General features: G+C 37.7%; 1 protein-coding gene across 5 annotated transcripts in view; it reads right to left on the bottom strand.

Moving 5' to 3' along the window:
- The window catches only part of MYRIP (myosin VIIA and Rab interacting protein), a 217,278-nt gene that overhangs the window by 191,596 nt on the left and 2,662 nt on the right, over positions 1–23,020 (bottom strand). For 4 of the 5 annotated variants that reach the window (XM_071804849.1, XM_065832886.2, XM_071804844.1 and 1 more), the window contains exon 2: positions 11,349–11,498. In XM_071804849.1, the coding sequence (XP_071660950.1) occupies positions 11,349–11,458 (110 nt within the window). In that variant the 5' untranslated portion in view covers positions 11,459–11,498. Of the gene's footprint in view, positions 1–3,440; positions 3,488–11,348; positions 11,499–23,020 lie in introns of those variants that run through there. The other variant, XM_071804847.1, reaches the window with a different exon arrangement.

Below are 23,020 nucleotides of genomic sequence, written 5' to 3'. Positions count from 1 at the left end.
TGCAACATTTATAAGGCAAACAGAAACTTCAAATGGTATCTTATGGCATGGAACAGATTTCTTTACTAGTGACAAAATTATTTAGATTACAGCCTCCTAAAAAGAGATACTCCATACCTGTCACACAAGTGTTTGACTATTTTAGTATTAGTCCACAATCCATTAAAATAAAGTTTTCAAGAGACAGAGTCACAGGTGACATCTTGCCATGAGCTGAACCGACATCAATTGAAAAGACAGTTTTGTTCTTTTGTGTGACCAAGGTAATGGAAGATGGCTGCAGGATTAACTTCAGGATGACAGGTGACTGACAGCCTAGATGCAGTTACAAAGCAGCTTTTAAAATTAATCACATTTTCAAGACTTCTACTAGAAGCACACAAGTTTATTTTATTTTCTTATACAGGAAAGCAAATGAAAAAAAAAAAAAAAAACAAAAACACACAAACAAACACTCCCTTCCCCCCCCAAAAAAAAACCACCACCACCACCAACAGCAAAAACCCTCCTGCATGTCCATAGGATCACAGTGACAACACTAAGGCACCGTCCTCCTATTAATAACAATTCTTCCAGCACAATACACAGTCCCCTCCCTCCCAATGTCATGCTCAGAGCAAAATTAGAATGTCCATCATGCATTCATGAAAACTGAGAGGGGAAAAAGGAGAAGATGCCACATTATCAGCCACCCTCACTGACAAATGCTACAGTAGCCAAGAGAGACAGTATAGACTCTGTTGTTACGTCTCACCCAAAGTGTTCTTAACAGTGAAAAATTTGGGTTAAATTCCTGTCACCTCCAACAGGCTTCTCTTTTAATTGCTTCTTAATTTAAAGTTCTTTTGATTGAGATCCAAACATTGAGTTCTGTGCTGTTTCCAAATTATTCCACTTCCAAAGTGCTTGACAAAAACTAGCTAAATTCAGAACAATCTTTCAAGCTGGAAGTGCTGCAGAAACACACCACTATTTGCAGCCTATATCCTCCAATATTTACTAGACAAATCATAATACCAACAGTACCAAGAACCACAGCTCATTTGCCATAAGGCTGGCTAGGTTTACAACTTTACAAAACACCGAAGAACCATGTTAATGAAAGTCTACCACGATTTCTGTAGATACAAATCCTGCTGTAAACCAGCTTAATACAGAGATTCCTCTATATATATATATATATATTTTTTTTATGGAGTCCAGATAGCAGTCTAGAGTAATAGTAAAATTATTTTACTCATTCTAAATTTTATTAAGTACCATAGAGTAATTTTTTTTTAAAAAAGTATGTTTGAGTTTAGTTGCTTTCAGGAAAATTTTAAGTCATAACTAGGAGGAGAATCAAAGGATTAAAGCAATAAAGGAAGAAGGGCATAAGCAAATATATTGACCAACTATAATCCATTCCAACGAAAAAATAAAAGAACAGGCTGTTACACAGTCTTCTCTGATGTGCAGTTCAAAGACTTGCTCTGACCTCAGACACAAAGCCAAATACACACTAACTACAAATACAGGCAACAGTAGACAAACAATTTACCCAAAGTTCAATCACAGTGAAAAGTACTACTCTGTACTAACTGCCCATATGTTAGCTTCTACCTCTAAGCAAACATGAAGCTCCTTATTTTACAGCTGTTCTGGAGAACCTGAAGGATGAGGTGTTAAGTGAATACAAACTCACCATGGCAATTTGTTAAGATTCACCTCCGCTGATTCAGTAGTTTGAGGCAGATCCTGTGACACACTCCCTAAGCTTCAGCATAGTGAACAAAACATCCATTTTACTCCTCATATAGCGGCCTTACCTTGCCTAAGTACCCCTTCCACACACTGAACATTTGTTTGCCGTTCGGATTCTGACAGGCTTTCAGTTCTTCATGAGCTTCAGAAAGCAAATATCAGCAAATATTCAAAAGGCACCTTTTGATAATCAAAAACACAGACCGTAGAGAGCTGCACACTGGTTTCAGTGCCCAAAGGCAACCCAGTTTCATGGCAGCCCTCTGCCACCTTCCTGTGCTGCTGCTTCACAGCTGTTCTTGGTTCTGCTCCCAACTGAAACCAGAGAGACTTCATTGTTTATGAAGAACAGAGAATGAGATTCTTAAAGTAAGCAAAGACTTTCCCTTGCTTCACCAACCATATGTCCTCTTGAAATACAAACATCAACAAATCCAACTTCCAGACAATATTATTTTCCTTACATCTAGTATCTCTGAAATATTATAATACTTTTTAAGAATGTTTACTGCTTTGTAGGTAGAAGCAGAAGTCTTTTCCTTTTGCAGACATTAGTGCTGCTTAAACCTGCACTTTTGAACATCCATAATGCATGTGTTTCTGAAAAAAGTATTAAGTCAAACCTCAAATTTAAATGACAGGTCATATTTCAGATTGACAAACTTCATCACGATGAGCATTATCTCTTATTTTCCTGAAAGCCAGAGGCGAGTATATTCAAGATAGGAAGCTATACAGCTTCAGATTGATCCATCCAGATTGAGGCGGCCAAGGACAGGTCTACAGCATGTTGCTATAGAAACTCACAGTAAAACCATTCCCTTCTGGCAACGAGAAAAAACAATTTTTATATATAATACTTCTTCCAAAACTGTAAGACTTCACACTTATTGCTTACAACTTAGTGAATGTTGTATGGAAATGCATTTACAGCATCCCTGTACTGTAAACTCTAATATGAAGAATAAGCCCTGAATCAGTTATCTTATGTGACCCTTCTTTTCATATTTATTTACAAGTTTTACCATAGCTTGGGAAAATACTACAAATTGTACTACTATAGTAACACCTGAGTAGAGAAATCAACACCTAAGGTAGACTTGGACGTGCATAGATAACAACTGTAAATTGGTAGATCTTGACCTGTGAAATTACACCTAAGCTGGATAAAACCACATTCCTTCAACAAAGCGATACGTTTCCTACAGCATATCGACAAACCTTTTAATAACTTCTGTAATTGCAGTGATCGATAATTGACTTCAAGTACTACAGTAACAGCCAATAGATATCAAAAACAAGCCCATGAAGTTAAGAGTATCCAGGAGGTGGGTCACCCAGTACACAGTATTTATTTGGCTTTTCCAGGTTTGGATTTAAACAACACTTCGAAGGTGCAGACCCCTTTTCCAGACTTTTGTCCTCTGGATCAAGGCCCTGAAATTCAACTGTCCAGGACCTGACACTTGTGCCCTTTCACATTCTTCCCAGTAATTTAAACTGGTTCCTGGAAAGTCCCCTTTCCAGGTGCTACTGCTTTCAGCTTTATCTTCAGAAGCATCAGATTCTAAATCAGACACTTATTTCCCTTTCAAAAAAGTTTTTACTTTAGATAGCAAAATGCATTCACTGACCCAGCCATTTCATGCATCTCTCCCTGATTCCTCAAAAAGAAAAAAAATTTAGAAACCTCATACAAATATTTCTTCTGCTCTCCAGCATCCTGATTCTTTTGGTATCCATGAGGGTGTCCTAACTGTCCATCTTGTTAACAGAACAAGTTTCTTTACCAAAAAGCTGAATGTTTTAGTGATTACCTGCTAGATAATGATTTTTTTCTCTCTCAGGCTAATTATTAACCCAGCAATGGTTACATGAGACAAGGAAATGATCACTTTTAGTTTGCATATTGGCATTTTGGTTCAGATCATCAGTAAAAAGACAACAGACACACAGTCGATGAGCCCAACTTTCAATGTGGTGTTTCCCCAGATCCAGCTGACCTCTACAGAATCAACAACTCTGAATTCATGGGGAAATGGGGGCCAGAACTTAAGTGGTCCATGTGATTCGTCCCCAAAGCAAGATCCAGAAAGCGATGGCATTCAGAGCTTTAAATACCCTGTCTTTAAAACCTGTAACACAGATTCCACAGTTTCCCCATCAACCTCTTTCCTCAGAGGATTTCCTCTATAAATCCATGAATATCTGTGCATTTTTGCCATGAACTAACATTGACTTTAATAAAGAGGTTTCTGATAAATTAATAGAGATTAATATGTTTCACAAGATTAGTATCTTGTTTCTTCAGAAAAAAAAATGAAGTATTTTCTCTGCAAAAGGCTCTTAAGATTTAACATTTTCAACAACTGTTTTTGGCGTGATTAAATTGTACATACAATTGAGTCCATACTCAAGAGAAGATCCCTTCCCCACACTGCAGGGCTAGTCAGAGGAGAGAATATTATTCGTGAAAGTCACATTTAACAGCTTAGGCTCTTCATACACAAGATAACGGAGATTAAATATTGATTTTACATTATAGCTATTCATTATGACTGGCACACTCACTCCTTTTAGTTAAACTATGGTCATTAATTTCATTAGTCATAACCCATGACAAAGACCAAGTCACCACAAAAAAGCCTGCAATAAGTTTTATAACGTGTCTGCAACATCATACTGCTTCCTTTATTAAACAGTTATCCACAGGTCATGCAAGTTTGGCACAGTGTACGTGGCATGTCCAGTGTTGACAATGTTAGCTGAAGACATTTCTTTCTATACTGATTTCTCCCATATTCCCTACAATTAGGCTTTTTCTTTTTGCACTGTTTCACAAACATCATCTCTCATGTTTCTTCGTGCTTGGTTCACTAGCATTTCCTCTCAGTTGAAACTGCATTTGTAAAGACATTTAAAAAAAATAAGTCAAAACTCACATCTGGAATTGCCTGTACTAAAACATTTGGCACAAAATTCAAGAATGACAGTTTTGGGAATGGGGTCCTGCATTTGCCAAATAACTTCAGAAGTTCCACTCATGCTTTCTCTATAGCATCTTCATGGCATTCAAATAACAAGGATAATCACAGAGTAGGTTCCCATTAGGATCATAAGCATGTACAAGTAAGATACACAACACTGGTTTCTGAAGTACCTAAACATGAGCTGCTGTTTGGAAGTACTCTGGCATTTTTGCCCCTCAATTACGCAGAAAAAAATTTGGACTGAAAGCTATAATTTAAACATGTGAAAGTTCTTTGCTTCTAACGCCAGATTCTTTCCTCTGCCATGATTTCTCACATGTAACGCATAAACTAGGTCCTGCCCTCTCATCAACTGCAATCACTTTCCCTGCTTATAGTTAGAGCGGGGACCAATGCTGAGTCAGCAGAACTGATGCACTAGCTTTGCTCCAGGACCATCAGGTGTTAGAGCAGGTAAATCAAAGACAGACAGAGTGCAGACCCTAAACTAAATGCTGTTGCTGCACATGAAGTGAGATGTTGCATCACTGCTGAGATACATACTGCCTTGTCTAATCCCAAATATGGCATTATTTGTCAGCAAGCAGCACACTTGGATCAATCTTTCCTGATATTAGCAACAAGAAACAGTTTCTAAATGCATTTTAAAGTGCATCCTTACTGACTCTGCAGCCAAAATAGCCATTAGCTATCTGGCTTACATGCAGAATTCATTCGGGTCACTACCTATTTTTTGATAAGCAACTTATCCTGACCTGAGAATACAGCTAAGGAATATCTGTTAAAACATTAAACACTGCTGTTGAGAGAGGGCTACACAGTAACAGTGTAAAGCAGCTAGTACACAGATGAAGTTACAGGAAACTCTGAATCCTGCCAGCCTGTATGAGCTAGGAAACAGGTTTTTTTGCATCTTGGAACATTATGTAACAAAATTGGTGCTAATCTATAAATAAAGATGTCTTGCAATTAATCTTTTTAATGAACCCTTACTTCCAGGAAACAGCTGTACTGCCCTAGATATGTTTTAATCTTGTCTTATAAGCCAAAGCAGCAGCAGAATAACATATTAACTGGCAGCTATGATTCTAATGAATCATTCATTGCTCTCAAAAATAAGTTTAGACAGATGAGTGCTAAACTTATGACAGCTCAGCAGAGCCTTGCACTGGAGAAGCGAGCAGCTGTGTTAACCCAGGAATCACAAAAAGCACCTTTCTCAGAGAAGGAGTAAACTGCTCTAAGACCTTTTATCACAGAGAGAGAATATGTGTGTCGGGACAGCCTGTAAAGAAGTACTAGCCTTTCTCCTTAGCAACAGTGTGGTCTTGCTCTCAAGTCTCATGGGCACAAGGAGGGATATGATGTAGTATGTTGCAGCCTCCTTTTCTGAATGCCTCAAGCAGTTAATGACCAAGCACAGGAACCAGAACAGTGCCCACCTACCAAAAAAAAAAAAAAAAAACACACCACCAAAAAAACCACAAACAAACCACAAAAAAAAACAAAAGAAAACCAACCAACCAACCAACACCCACAAAAAACAGAGTAATGGACAGGAATGTTCTTTCTGCTCTCTCCAGATTGTTCATCAGAGAGAATGGCAGGCAGGCCGACCTTATGAAATCATGTTGAGCAACAAGATGTCGATCAGAAGTTCACCTGGTGGAACTCTGAAGCTTGTGGAGATGATGAACCAATCTCCTGTTCCTTCCTCATTAGGAAAAGAGCTTTAAAATGGTTTTGCTTGGAAGCAAGGTCATAAGGGAAGGCAGACAGGGTTTTCTGGTTGATTTTTGTTTGTTTTAAAGTATTTGATACAAGCCTGCCACAAGAAAGAGGAAAAAGAACTGACATGCAATGGATAGCTATCCAAATGTCTGACTTGGCATTTTGCCAGTTTGATATGACTCACACAGGCAATATTTCCATGAACAGAGGTTGGAAGGAGTTTAATATTTTATCCACTACAAGCCCATGACACATGCTGTGAACAGACTGAAGTCTTCTGTAATCTGACAAGAAAGAGCGTCAAACTGGTTTCTGGGTTTTGTCAGGTACAAGAAGTTATTTCTTAAGAAGCCTCTCCACGAGTCTACTCATGCTGCAATGGGCTACGCTGAAAAAGCCACAGAAAGAAAAAAGCAGGTAAAAGCAACTCTCTAAATTTCATAATTTCATCATCTTCTACACAAGGCTCTATTCTAGTCCCTTACCAATTGTTCGGCCAAAAAACAAAAATTCAAACCACCAGATTGGAGAGGGCTCTCTAGTAAACACACATGTCTATCTTTCTGCAAACAAAGCATTGCTGGATATTTGATCATGAATCACTGCAGTTTTTTACCACAACTGAAAATGTGACTGCATAAATAAAGACAGAAAATATGATATTCACCAAGCCAGCTATCAAAGGAACAGCATCAGGCAAGATGTGGTGCTGTTTCCACCTGTGGGCAACAGTCAATTCTCAATGCTTCCCTTGTGCTGTTCCAGTGATCCAACATAACTGCATTAGGCGATTAACATTTTGTGATCACATGTCCATGTGGTGGCAGAAGGTCAGTAATTTTTCCTTGTAAATACATTCTTCCAGGTGATTAAGAGCAGTGCTTTAATCAAAAGAGAACCATGTCCCCTGAAAAGAAACTATTTCCATCCTTGCCCCAGTGCAAGCTTATATGTTTTATTACTAGAATACCACCACACAAATGGCTGATTCAGCATTCACATTAGCGATGGAAATTTTTGTTAGCCAATGGCTATGGGAAGATGGCTGCTGCTGGCAGCTGATCAGCACTTGAGGCCTTTCTATGCCTGCCCTTTTCCTCCTCCTAACTTTTCTCCCTTTGCAGTCATTGTTAAATTCAGTATCAGAACAGCCATCTTTTAACCTGTCCACATGGCTAAAACATAACAGGTTGGGAACATATTCCACAACAAAATGATCCACCTTTTTTTTTTTCTGTAAAATGATAATTTCACTTATTAAAACACCCTGACTTCTCAGCAGTCCTGACACGAAACAAATGAGCCAGCATGTTTATAAATACAGTGGCAACTTTAAAAACAAAGCCAAAGGGGGAACTGATTTTACTGACAGCAGAGAAGAAACAGTGGTGCATTTAGACAGCCTGGAAAATTTAATACACAGCCAGTAAATGGATACAAATAAAAGGCAGCAATCTCTTTTACACATCTGTTTATGTAAAGAGTCCTATCTCACAAACACACATTTGGCCTTGTAAACCCTTGTAAGCTATCCTCTGCGATTTCTTAAAAATAAAAACACACACCAAAACCACACAACTGCAGATATGACAAAGTAGTTATGCACAGCAAAACGTTAAAAGTTCAACCCTCAAAACAGTCCAGTCTTCTCCATTGCTGACATTCTGCAGATGCATGAAGCCTGAAATTCAAGATTAAGAAAATTAGTCCATGAGTAAACAAGCCATTAGTGTGTCCAGTCAACTTGCTCAAAAAGCCAAAAATGATGATCAGTGTCCCAGTAGCCCAGAGACAGCCTGCAGAGCTTCTGTGGCAGCAGTGACACACACAAGGTTGTACTAGCACAGCCTAGTCCTGAGCACACATGCAGAGCGACTCACACCAATTACCTTCCTAATTATGCCAGATCTGCCAGCTTTGCCTACTGCCACTGATTCACAGAAAATCAAGCCCATCTATTTACAAGTCTGTGTTACAATTTTAGCCTCAGTGACTCTAGCTGATTGCACTAACATTGGAGTAAATAAAAATATAACACTAGTGCCAAAGAACAAAACCAACACATACGCAAAATAGAAAGATTATGGGTGAACAAGCAACAAAGAACAGTAAATATTATTAATCTGATATCAGGCTGAGAGCCAGAGCAAAAAAGAAACTGAACTGATACAAAGCAATAAGGCATAATAAATCAACCACATTAACCACTATATACATACTGTTACCTTATTGTCATTTTACTATTTTTAGCCAACTGCGCTTTTTTCACAAAATATACAAGAAGATCCTGTCTGGTAACACTAACAAAGTTGGGAGAAATATTTAAATTAGAGAACCACTGCTAAAAATTCTCACTGCAGAGAGATTCAGAACAGCTTTGCAGCAGAGAATGGAGATGATCAGCATGTCATTTTGTTTACAGAATATGGAAAAATAAATTAACATGTAACAACTGCAATTTTGTAAAAGATACTGGTGTATTAGCTCTAAAACAGTCGCCATTTTACTTCATTACCTTAAAAAAATTCATCAGGAGTGAAGATAAACTTCATTGTTTTTAGTATGTTATTTAACTCTTCAGCTGCTGCTAGTAAAGCAAAGTTGAGGCTATCAACCACTTATAATTTTCCAAGCTTTCATTACTCTCCTGATATAGTGGAAATCTGTCATATATTCCCTTAAGTAGTTCTTGATCTTTAGAAAAAATTGCTACCAGTGGGAATAATCCAAGAGAGAGATCTGTGAAACAACTACTTAAATCTTTGTGAAGAAAAAAAAAATAAAAATCCAAAAATAAAACCCTGTGCTATGAAAAATTACAGAGAAACCCTATTTTAAGCAAGCTTCAAGACAGTACCATCCAAAGAGTATCGTTGCTAAATGGAACTAATTACAGGAAGAAGAAACATACCTTCAGATATAAATTGGATTGGAATTTATGAACAGTAGTCTAATATAGAAAAAATATATGCCAGTTTTTTCTTTAGAAGTATTGTCAAGGTTTGTAATCTTTAAAAGTGAAACTACACTGTAACCTTTGACAGCTGATAACTTTCTAAGAACAAATGCAATAGAGCCACAAACATCAACACAGACATGTGAACCAATCTGCTTTCTCACAGGTTGAAAAATCTACTCTAAAGCAAGGTATAGGTTGGTTTGTTTGTTTTTTACAAATATACAAAAGAGTAGCCCAATGTAAAAAGTCATAGCTCATAAGTCAGAAGTAATGTTTGAACTTCACTGGCAATCTTTCAGGTCATTAAAATTACTTAAATTCATATGTTAAATATCAGCTTATAGATCAGAACTTTGACAGTACAGCTTATTATTTGCAGCACTTCAACATACTCTGATACTTGCAAAAGGCATGAACTCCACTCGAAAAAAAAAATTACTTATTCTTGTATAAGCTGAGCTGAATTTGTGTGTTTCTCTTACCTTCTGGTATTTTATCTCCCTTCTCACACCAGCTTTCTACTTGTGGTCATTCCATTACCAAGTCTCATGGCCAACTTCAGCAGCAAAATGGTAAAATACGAACACCAGCAAAAAGTTTATCAATCCAGGCTTTCTGATCAATTTTCTGTGAGCATGCCTTACATCCTTCCCTCTCCTCCTCTCACTATAGGATCTAGTTGCACAGAATAGGCCAGATTCCCCAGCATTTGCTAACTCTGGTATGCTCGCTCCAGTCAGATACAACCAGCCACGTAAAAAAGCCAGAGAAAGCCCACAAACTCACCCACTTTAAACTGTTTCTAGAATCTTGTGGCTTTGTTGTGAAAGACTACCAAAAATAATCAGTATAACCCACGGCAAAACCGATAAAAAAAAAAAAAATCCACGTGCCATCCTCATCCAGTCTTTCCTCCCTGCGGCAAGCTTGCACTACCAATGCAAGCAAGAACTCGCAGAGCATGCCAAAATTTAATAATGCCTATGTTGCTAGCTTTCTTTGTTGTTCCTAATGTTCCAAGTAGTTTCAGAAAATAGTAACAGAAAACTGACAGAGACAGGATTCTGCTCGGTTCCAACTGCACTTAGTATATACACCTAGCTTTGTGGTTATTGCAGTCATCTTCCTGCTCTGCTGACTTCAGCTTGATGCGAAATGATAAAGAAACAGGCGATATGTGTGATGCTGGCATGAAAGTAAGAGAATATATATTTGCCAACTCTAGCTAGAGACTTCAGACTATTCTAGAAAATAAATAACTATATGTCCAAAGAAGGTAATAAAAAAATCAGACATAATAATTCAAGGAAGTATTGTTGAAACTGCCAGAAAAATATTGTATCTACCAATTCCGATCTCTGCCAGTAGACCCCTTGTCAGAGACTAAAGTTCCTGGGCTGAGAAATTACCTTGCAGCAAGTTCCATTTATTTTCTTCTGGGTTGTTTCTGCTTGCAACCACTTTGTACATAGATTACTAAAAGTAAAGTTAACTTCTCAATACAATGGATAAAATGTCCCATTGATTATTTTGGAAGAGAGACAGCTTGAACTTCTTCATCTTCAGATGTTTGAATATAGACAAAGTTTCTGAATTAAAGAAAATGAACTTACTACAGGAAGCAAAAACTTCTCTTAACATAAACTCCTGTTTAAGTCAACCACTACTTAGCCTCTACACAGGTGACATACATAGATGATTTAGAGACTATTGTAGTTTAGGCCAGGATAGACTATAAACACAAAAATTAATTACCACTCAATAAATTAATAAATGTGGAACAATTCGGATGTTTATTGCCTCAGTGATAGGAATGATTATTAATGCATAGAACACCACAAATGAGCTGTGTTCTCTGGTTTCCCTGAAAAACAGTCTGTAATAATCCAAACAGATCAATATTTTTAATCACATTTCATTCTTACCTCAGCCTTTCTTCTTCTTTCTTGCGAAGGCTGAAATCTCGCTGAACCACCTGGAGCACATGCTCTGCTTCTTCATCAGTCAAGCCAGAAAGATCCAGTTTTCTCCCCATTATATACACTGTCCTGGATAGGAATAACTATGAGGAATATCTGAAATCAGAAAAAAAAAAAAAAAGGTAAAATAAACTGAAAGCACTGATAATTTTCCTGAGTGTGCTGAAATCACAGGCACATTTGCCCAACAAAGCTGCTGCCATAAACATCAGAGAAGCAAATTATTCATATCAGAATTATTTTTCAAGCTCCATGCACTGAAAGCAATTACTCCTAAATTAAAAAAGAAATGCAAAAGATAAGTTATTTGGAATATTCAATAATACTGAGGGAAGATCTCTGTGTTGCCCTCAGCAAAAAACACGTTAAACTAACTCAGGTGAAACCAGGTTTAGACATTTCTTAAGGTTCTATGTCATGACTTTGCAAAACACAATCCCTGGGACTGTGTATGAGCCAAGAACATGTTCTCCTGTAAGACTCAAAAATATTTTGTACTACCAATTAAGAAAACAAGAATTATTTTAAAACATCATTTATAAAAAGCATACACATTTCAAATGTATTTCTCACAGTGACTGAAAAAAATAAATTGTCACTGCCAGCACAAAATCCTTATTTCCCCTCTCTATGAATGACAACGAAGGAGAAAAACTAGTAGTCAATGTTATGTGTGAATCGAAGGTACTACAAGTTTGAACCAGAGTTTGGTCCATTCATTTCATTAATGAATTATTATATCTTCAATTCATTATAATTTATTTTCTCATGACTTTTCTTAATTTTGTTGAATTCTAGTAAGTTCAGTTATCAGTATTAATTTCTGTAATTTGATTGATATAATTATTCTAACATAATAATTTGGTCCATATCCACATTAAACTATGGTTTCAGAAACACCACTGTTTCTGCAGCTCTGTTATGAGCTCCTAGCAAGGTATATAATAATTACAAACACACAAAAGTTTTTAAATTTTACTGAAGAGGCAACTATTACTACCTCTGCATCCACGACAAGTGTCAAGCGAATGAGGCTACATAAAACACATGAGCTCTAAACAACAGCACTATGGCATACAATTAAGTGCTCCAAATCGTATAGTAAGAAGCAACATGGGAAAACAAACTAATAAACAAACCACAACAAAAAAAACCCACTTTATTTGTTAAACATAACAATTCATTTCTTACTTAGATGATGACGGGGATGTGTCTGGTTAGACTTTGGTTGGCTTTTTTGTTTTGGTTTGCGTTTTTTTTATACAATGTTTACCTTCCTCAGGTCATCTGGCTACAGTTTTTCAACAGGAAAAAACAAACACAAGGAAAGAGGGGATTGTTTATTTTTTTCTATTTTGGTTAGGCTACCAATGAAGTTTAGAATACACCCTTCATTCAAGGAAACAACACTTCAACAAGAACAAACAGACAGGATAGAAACTTCGGTAAAATCACGATGACAAGTTCCCTCCAGTGAGACACATGCTCACCACACAACCAAGATCGCAATGGAAGAGTATTTTTCTGGCTTCACTCTTTGCATCTACTAAGGAGGCTGAATATGAACAAGTTAATAAAGGCTATAAAAATTTACTTCTAAACAATATTATAAATATTTGTAGAAAAAAGTGCCACAGAAACAGAAAGACTATATGCAGTCTTCACTAATTCTACTAGCAAGGCCAAGAATGTACGTTAAAACTAAGGGCTGGGTACAATATAGCGAGGAACAACTGGCAAGCTTTTCTTACACTTCACACACATGCATAAATCTTCCCCAAATTTTCACAGTGTTAGGATTTTCCACAGTCCTTGTACCAAAGCCTGACTGGGCACCGGCAAGCGTAAGAAAGGATGAGGTAGAGTTTGCTGAGGTTACACTTTCGTGCTGCAGCTCAAAGACGGAACAAGCAGCGCCCTGGGACGTGTTCTTCCCTCCAGGCTCTGGGAGACCTGTCCAGACCTTCCCATGCAAAGCACTTCAATGCAAAGGCTGCTCTGACCTTCTAAAATTATGCAAAGGCTTCACTGCAGGAAAGCCACATCTGCAGGGAAGTAAGCAGGACTTTTCCAATTAACATCTTTCACACCCATACACTTTATGGGAGAAACACAAGACACAAACTACAAGGAAATAAAACTATTTTAAGCAATTGCTGGAGCCAACAGATACACCTCCACGGTAAGGCTACAGTTGTCCGAGACAAAAGACGATGAAGATACCAGGAGATCAAAGATGCCATTCCAGTTGTTCTTCAACATCAAGTCAACAACTGTAACACTGTCATAGTAAGTTCTCCATGCAGGTTTTCATCACAATGTTTTTGGAAACTTTGTCAGAATTAACTCTGTTTTTTCACATGTAGAAACCATGGTCCATCAGTAAAGAAAATTATCCTTTTCATCGAGCTGCCACTGCCAATTGTGAGCATTTATTGGAAGCGGGAAATATACCCCTGAATCTGGGGGTAAGTGAGCAGCCTCACTACCTCTGAGTTTTTGGGGTTGGCAAAGACTTTATTTCAAGTTCACTTGTACTTTAGATTCACCAGCAACTTTAACTTTTGATTTTCACGTCTGTTATTTACTTATAAGACACTCAGTCTACATTCTAATATTCCATTAACCTCTTGGCAATGCCTGTGTTTTTTTCCCAGGAAATAATTTTTCATCACATTCCTAAATTATATGTGATCTGGGAGTATCACAGCAGTTTGTAAATATTTATAAACAACGCTCAAATGTCTTTTTTTCAGTAGATCCATATTACGCATTTCAGAAATACACAATGGCTCTAGAGGAAGTGTAACAAGTGACATTTAAAAACAAAAAAATAAAACAACACACACACACCCTCCCCAAAACCAGAATAGTTTCTCAGCCTAAAATAACTTCTGGCCTCAAATGAAATAACTTACATGAAGCTATTCAGATGTTTACCTTCATGACTAATACTTCTTTTCTAAATCTCAAACTGATTGAAAAACTTAAGCTTTCAGAGACATTACAAGGAATACTATTGCTCCCTAGAAAAATTTTGCTCAACAAATTAACACATTGTAACAGGAAAGCCCAGGCTTACAATAAACGATTGGGTACTGTTTGAGTAATTCTCTAACCTTAATGCTTATTAGAGTCTGCTTAAAAATCTAACTAAAGGTTAAATTCAAGAAATGTTTCCAGTGTGGAAGTTTAAGAAAAAAAAATTTTAAAAAAACCCACACCACCAAAAAACAGCACAGAACAATGAGCAAATGAAATGTTTTTCACAAACAGCAAGCAGTTCTTCTGAATGTTAAAATGGACAAGAGCATCAATACACAAAAAATGAGGGCAAATAGTATATTTCCTAGTCACTCATATGATAGCTAAGCTGTTTGGACGTGCAGGCTCAGCAGAAGATTAGCATTACAGGAGTGTAGGGAGAAACCCCACAAACTTTATTTTTTTTTAAATACCAACTAACATTTAAATCAGATTCTCTGTTTGACAAAGAGCCACATTATAAAGTTAATTATGCAAGTGGTCACGCTGGGTATTGTGCAACACAGGCATCTTAGTTTTATGCCACAGCAAGGAAATCAGCACTGGCAAGGCTGCATTTGGAGTGCTGTGTCCAGTTTTGGCTCCCCAGTACAAGAAAGATAAAGACTTACTGGAGCAAGTCCAGCTCAAGGCCACAAAGAGAAATAAGGGACTGGAGCACTTCTCACAAGAGGAGATACTGTGAGCGCTAGGACTGCTCAGCCTGCAGAAGGTTCGGGGGGTGCTATATAGTGTGTATATGGAAGAGATCCCTCCAATGCCCTAACACTGAAAACAAGAATATCCTACAATTCCTTCCATTTCTGAGCACATTTTTAGTTGAGATGTCACCTGTTTTCTTAACACAGTAGCATTTTTACTTTAGAATCCTGCTCCTGTCCATTAATGAAATGTGATGCCTGGGGAGCCAATATCACAAACTGCTTTGCCCCAGCTATTTGCAATTGAAATATTTCGTATAGAATACCTTTCCCTCACACGCTCTCAGCTTTAGAGTCACCAAACTAAACACTAGATCTTCTCTAATCTGTTCTGCTACTCTACCACTCCAAGTATTTTCCGCGTAGAAAACTGAGAAGAAAAGACCTTCTAGTAATTACAACTTTGATTCTATTGCCAACCAACTCATTTTTACTTACTTCAGCAGACTGTCAGGACCTAAATAATCCTGCTCAACCTGTCTTGTCATCATAGTTTGGCGTTTGACCAACTTTTGCAGACATCTTTTAGTACCTTAAGAAATTATTTGTCTAATCTTATTGGTGAGCATTTTGGCCTTTTAAATAATACAATAAGACAGTCATCTTTCTGAGCCAAAATGCAAAACAAGCACTTTGTCCACAGCAGAGCTTCTAAAACTTCAAAAAAAGTTTTGTTTAATAAATTAAATATCTGAAAGAAGTATTCACATTGCCAGCACAAGGTCATTACACTACATTTTTTAATGCAAATGTCACAATATATATCATATATAAATTATATGTCACACACTTTATTTGGCAAAAAAAAATTAAGGCTGAGCATTGAAAGTTGCAAAGAGGGTTCCTGTGTTTTGAATTATGTCAACACATTGGAACAAAACCATCCTTAGCCAAAGAAAACATTTAAAGAACATTACTGTCCATAGTAATTTCTACTACAGCTAGCACATCATTAAGTCTAAAATAAGGCATAATTAACATTGTTCACAAATTTCTTAATATTTTCTAAACTCCAAGAAAGTCTAGAAGCTGCAATAAATGACACCGTGGATATTCAGAAATAAACTAGAAGGATAATATACTCATTGTAAACACAAAGCCACCTCTTTGGATGAAAAATTAAACACAGTCCAACTGACTTCAGCCTGAGGACTTGTATCCAGTGTGCCACATTTTAAATGAGATGCAAGACAAAGATCTGAAGAGGACGTTATTCTTTGTACTCACACAGATTATAACTGAGATTTACTGCACATATTTCCTGGTTCATAACCAAAGCAGAAAATTATCTTCCTTTCAGTCTTGTACCCATTTTATGTGAGATTCGTTTAGAAAACCAAACGGCTTGCAAGTTCCTAAGCAAAGTTAAGCTTCTTTTGCTACGGGGTGCAAGGGGTGAGGCAACACATTTTTAAAAGAGCTATGAAGTTCGTTTGGTTCCTTCAGTAACAAATGTTCCTTATTAACACGAGTTATCACAATAACCGCATGTACTCCTTGTCTAGAAGAGTGCTGGGACATACCATTTGGGGGGAAATTGTAAACCTCAGAAGTCTAAGTTTAGTACTGTGTAGTTTTAAATTTCAACTTATCTAGGAAAGAAAGAAGATATTCACAGCCTTCTTGCTTCTGTATTTTACATTATTTTAAGTACTGAATGTGAAACAGCAAAAGTAGCAAAGCTCCACTAAAACCGTGTTTTATTTAAAAAAAGAATTACATCTCTTACCTGAGGATGGCACTCTTCCAGAGGCAGAACACAGCATATTAAGCTGCTTCTAAAAAATAGAAGCCATTCTATTTAAATAGCAAAAAAGAAGTTATTTTTGCAGAAAAGGCTAAAGATTACACTGGAGGACTGACTTTCTGTCATCTACCTCTGACAGGTTAAAAAAAAAAAAAAGAAAAAGTCATATTAAAAAGGAAATCTTAATAATAAACCATGTCTATTTTATACCTACCAGGCCTACAACTGATACACAAATACAAATCCCAGTGGGAATTCAAAATTTATACAAAAGTCAAATTCATTGACCAGAATAATCTTTTCACTGATAACAGCAAACTCCCAGAGGAAAGGCTTATCTAGAATTTGGCCCTACAGCTGCTAAATATTGTAGGTCATCTGGCATATTCTGTTAGCACGTATTTCACTGCCAGTGGCTTTCTACTGTATCCTCTCATTTTACTTCAGTTTCATCTTCCATTGTTTAGGTTGAATTTAGGCTAACTATATTCAGCTCTATTTTCTCTATTTAGCAGCAACCTTCTTATGGAAGAATGCGTAGTCGCGATGACGGGTCTGACAGTATTCTGACTATGCGAGACTGACTGCTACTCTTCCCAAAATGAGGAAGGCAACTTGGAGAGAAAGACACAATTGGAGCAGTAATGCACTGTCACGCAATTGTATCTTGGATGATCAGCCTCTTTTCCACTTGCCTTCAGTCTAAAGCATTAAATGCAGGTGATTATCGTAATGGACTGTCAACAACCCCAAGGCAAATCATCACAGGTCAGGCAGAAAGCCAGAATGTGCACGCAACTCGCCCCGAAGAGCCCAACACAGTCAGAGATTTGTGTGCCTGCAAGCATGAGACTACAAGGGCTTCGCTTTGGATGTTTGACTTGCAAAGTGATGCTCAGAGTATACTGTCCTGTACCCAGGCTCCTTGTACAGAGAACAGCAGCCACTGAACCACGTCCCTTCCTCCACCCTCCCATCAAAACCCAAACAAGAACACAACTGGCAAATCAGTCTGCACACTGTACTTTCTAAGCCTGAGCCAGCATGAAGAAAACACTAAACAAAAAGCTCATTCGTATTCCTACCTGTCTCCTCAGCATTAGCTCAAGAGCGAGGACTGCAAAAATACATTCGCCCATCTGTGCTGCACTACACATGCCACATCCATCTCCCAAGACACCTGTCAGTCTCAGTATTTTACAATCAATGGCCCTCAAATGAGTTACACAGATTGAAGAGAGATGAAAGATGCATCAGATTTGTTCTTCTCTGTTCCTTCAAAGAACTGATGGCAGTTTCTATTTCATTTTAAGAGGCAGACAGAGAAGCCGGCACTCACTTTATCTGTGCAACAGTTTAATATGTGCACCCAGAAAAAAGATCAGGTTCAATGCCATGTTAAGCCTGGAAAAGCTCAAGTATTTTTCTCCCTCCTTGTGGAAGAGTATATAAGAGAACACGACTCAGGATATTCATGTGTATATCTCTATTTCAGATGCCAACATCCCATTTTCTATAAAACCTGAAGAAACTTAATGATACAGCAGGTCCGGTACCATGGGAGCTGGGGAGAAGCACGTGACGAGCACGTGTTTTAAAGTTAAGTGCGTTCCCCAGTACCACCACAGTCACTATTTGTAAGAACAGCTATAGAGGAGCATCCTCCAGATAACAACCAACAAGCTAACCATGAAAATATAGGTCCACCAAGATAACTCTTGCAAGTTCAAGATGCCAAAGCATCGCTACTGCATAAAGTGGTGCTAAGACTTCTCGTCAATTATTCATACCTTTAATCTGGGGAATAAGACATTGAGAGAAAAGGTGAAGCTTTTGTAAAACCTCAAAAGCTTTAGAAACATTGCACGTTTTACATCTGCATATAAATTTAATTTTTCATTTTAATAATACAGGCAAAAGAGTTCAGATAAATTAAGAATGTCATCATAACTTGAAAGCCACATTGTGATCAACCCATGCAAACTACAAAGTAAACAGTTAAGTGGATTGTTTGACTGCTACCAAAACATCCATAATGTAAAAGGCAACCAATATGCAAACACACCACAGGCGTACTTTAAATATCCTACACAATAAAATGGATCTTTCCCCCAAAACATATGTTGCACTAAATGATATCCTGCATCCCTTTTACTAAATATCACTCATCAGCATCTCCTTAAGTCTAATCCAAGAACTAACCTTTGACTGACAGAATCTTTCCACAAGACTAGGACGGAGACAGACGTACTATTTTTAGAGGTAAGAAAAAGCTTCCAACAGCAGCTGCCACAAAGAGGCAGTATTGTCTAGTGCTGCCTGGTGTGAAAACAAATTTAACATAGTAAATCATCGCTAATTCAAACCACTGACAGGAAAGCCCACTGCAAAGTAGTGAATTTTACAGATTAGCAAGTAAATGAACAAATTTAAGAAAAAAAAATAAGACTGTGCTTTCTGCATTCACTCCAACATCTGCGAAAAGTGCTTTTAACCCTGATTAATGATGGAGCAAGCAAGAATCATAAGAGATACAATAGTAAAGAGTCACATCTGTAATGCAACATGTCCCATTTCACTGAGACTTAGTGATGATCTGCTAGCTGGTTGACAAACATTGCATAGAAAAAAGGGTTTCAGAACCAGGTTGTCTTTGAATTGTTTAGATAAAACATTTGTTAAGTGATATAAACCAAAAGTAAAATAGAGCCAGAGTTGTAGAAATCAAGTCAGAGCCATAGAAAGCCTTTGAAAACCAAACGAGACGCTGTGTTAATCTGTCACGTGGGGGAGTTGATGGATTAGTTTTTTAACACTGGGACCTATAAACACATTGCTTATAAGAGGCTCTGTGTTGGACCCAACCTTGGCTACTTTTTTCATATTGGCACCGCCCAACATGGAGGTAATCTGAGCGCTGCCCAGCAAAAACAAACCCGAAGCTCTGAATCCCAAGTTTATACAAACAAGGAACATATTACATTCAAGTACAAGATGCAGTCAGGCACTTTCTGGAGTTTAAAGGCCAGCTTCACCGCCAGGTTTTGACTGCTGGTTCACTCATATTTGAATCCAAACTCCTGCAGCCTCACAGTTCCTTTAGTTTAAACTAGGAAATCAAACCAGTTCACTCTCTTACAGGTTTAGAGAATCATCCAGCCAGCACAAATACCTTTTTTGAGTCACACAGAAAATATTATTTGATCAACTTAAACCACCATCTTTAGAAACTAGCTAGGACTACTCTGTACCTTAACTTTATTTTTAAAGTAGTTCCCTGGATCAGGGCCCACTCTTGAAGATGAAAGTATCATTACCAGTACACTGAAATAGCATGCTTCTTTGATAAGCCTAATAAAGAACATCAGCTTTACCAAGAAAGTTCCTGCTTCTAGTCCTCTACATTAGCTTATCTAGTTTTTAGTTTTCCAGTATCCATCATAACAGGCCTTCTGGACCTTGATATAATATAGACACCAGCTACCCCCTCAACTGAAATCATAATCTTAGGTATTCTTTGCCTACCACAACTACATAGAAGACATATTTCCATGAAGAGGTTCAGTTCCCTTAATCACGTGTGGAATTCTGTGGAACCTGAGTCCACACTATTTCCTCCATTGATTCCCCTCTTTCTGACCTGTGATACTACTTTGGAGCAGGAATTTGAAGCCTCATCATTAAACATTAGAAGTGGGAGGTGGAATAATCAGGCTGATCTTCTTCTAGAGGTGAACTGTTTTCTTCTCATTTGGGACTCAACCCATTATTTTGGTGCTTGCAGTGATTAATACATGGACAATTTGTGGCACTGCCTTTCAGATCAAGCCCAACAGAGACTGTAAAAAACAACATCACCAGATTATACCTTTTAGAATCCTCCTCGAAGCTCTTCCAATTGCTTTTACAACCTTGTGTTTCTCCAATTCACAAACTATGGTTTATCTTAAATCTAACTCATGGTCTGTTAAACAAATGTCAAAGCACTTAAGACGGCTAGACAAGTACTGAGATAACTTCCAGAAAGGTACACCAAGCACTCCCAGGGGTGAACACTGAGAAGCATAGGGATCAGTTCTCTTAAGGGGAAAAAAGGGAATCAACCTCTTACACGGTTGACAATGGTTAGAAAATAGATACCTCCAGTTGCAGAGTGTATTTCAGGACAGCATTAGCTGCATCTCTGTCAACAGCACTCAAATCATATGCTCAACATCCATGCCATGGAAATTAATGATAATGGCACAAACCAGCACTTTTCTATTTGGACTTCCTCGTGACACAACATCCTGTTCCTGCAGCCCAAAAAGGAGAGAGGAAAAACCACATTAAAATCACCATCTATACCAGAAGTAATGCCTAATAAGCAGAGAGGCTCTTCTCGAATTAGTTACAGAAGAGATAAAACTCCTTATCACAAGATCAGAACAGAAAATTTACTCCTCGAGTTGTAAACATGTTTTGCTTTCTTTCCTTTCCAGAAGGAAAACAAGAAATTATGTACTGTCCTCCTCCAAGAACAGAAAGTTTACAACAGCAGAGCCACATAGTATTCTGCTTGGAGGCGGGTTCAGGGTGTTGGGAAAGTGATTGCTTTGTTATTAAAAAATCCCAAATATTTCAGGCTACTACCTGGCTTCAAGACTCATTAAAGCCAGTGGGAATGCCATGGACTTTAACAGCCTTTAAGTGAGGCTCTGCACTTCAGATTACTATCACAAGAAGAGACTACATCTCATTTTCTGCAGTAAATTACCTCAGCACCCTTTAAACAGACTTGGTTCAGAAACTATGGCTGCATTAAGTCACTTATCCATTTATTTTTCTCCATCAACAAGCAGCATATGTTGCAAGAAAAAGTCTGGAACTGCTGCACAGCAGAACTTGAGCTTTTGTCTACAGCAGTAGATGGACTAGAGTTTCCCTTCCCACCTGCCAGCCAGCACAAGCACAATTCAGGAAGACTACTGAATTGATTAGCATGAGTCAACATGAGACAATGCCATCCCCCAAAGCGTTTCATCTCGAGGATTCATCTCCACAGCGGTTTGCTCCTCCAATTCAACGGCTGGTATTTTACTTGGAGGGGTATTTTGCCTTTAAGAATGCAAAATTAACTTCCTATGGTAATGCTTTGTACCCTAAAATAACCAGTGTATGGTAGTAACTGCAATAATCTGAACACCAAACACCAATATTATTTTTTCTTTTATGTTCATAAATTGATCGACAGGTAAACAAAGCATAGAGCTAATGGGAAGTAACAAGAGGTCTTGTTTCCTCTAACCAACTCACAGACTAATGGGTCAGTAAAAAATGGCAAGATACAGGTTTTTGTTAGTATAACATTAAAAGAAAAAGGTTGCTTGGCTGTTGAAATTTAATGCATATTGGTCTGGAAATTCAGTGTGTTCCTATTCCCAGAACACAATTCATAAAATCCAAAAATTTCTCATTATTGCAATAATGCTGATGTTAGGTTTTGACCAGTCAAGCCAGTGCAATCCTTATGCTCTGTTCACCTACACTAAAGCTCCTAGGTGATTTGTTAAACTGTTTTCTACTGTAGTATGTGTTATTTATTTATTTTTAGGACATAGAATATCTTACATAATGATTATTTTCTGAAAAGGCAGTTTTCAGAAATGCAGCATGGCATTCTTCTATAAGAATAAACCAAGAACAACAACAAAAAAAAGAGAGGTTAACACATTTCAACTGAAAGTTACTATAAATAGCAAGCAGGTCATAATCACTATGACACTTTACCATATGAATGGCAGATCTTACCAGTGTGCCAGCTACATATAACGGGTCTTCCTATTGGGTTTGTGTGAATTCATATAAAGTTTGAAGATAGGCGTCTTTGGCCAATCTCACAAAGAGACACGTAAAACTAGACCATGGTTTGAAATCTTATCAAATTACACTGTATTTAGCCCTTCTACAAAATTCCCTGCTTATGCTACAAATAAAGGCCAAGTTTCTTTGTTTATTTGAGCAACAGTATGGGGTGCTCCACTCCACATTGAAATATATCAGTCACCTTCCCTTAAGTCCAATAAGCTGCTTTTGAAGTAAGCTGCTATAAACCTCTGAATATAAGAAACTCGGGGCTGGTTTAT

This window comes from Patagioenas fasciata, chromosome 2, assembly GCF_037038585.1.
Source record: "Patagioenas fasciata isolate bPatFas1 chromosome 2, bPatFas1.hap1, whole genome shotgun sequence".
Taxonomy (NCBI): domain Eukaryota; kingdom Metazoa; phylum Chordata; class Aves; order Columbiformes; family Columbidae; genus Patagioenas; species Patagioenas fasciata.
This window is presented reverse-complemented; position numbering and strand designations above follow the sequence as displayed.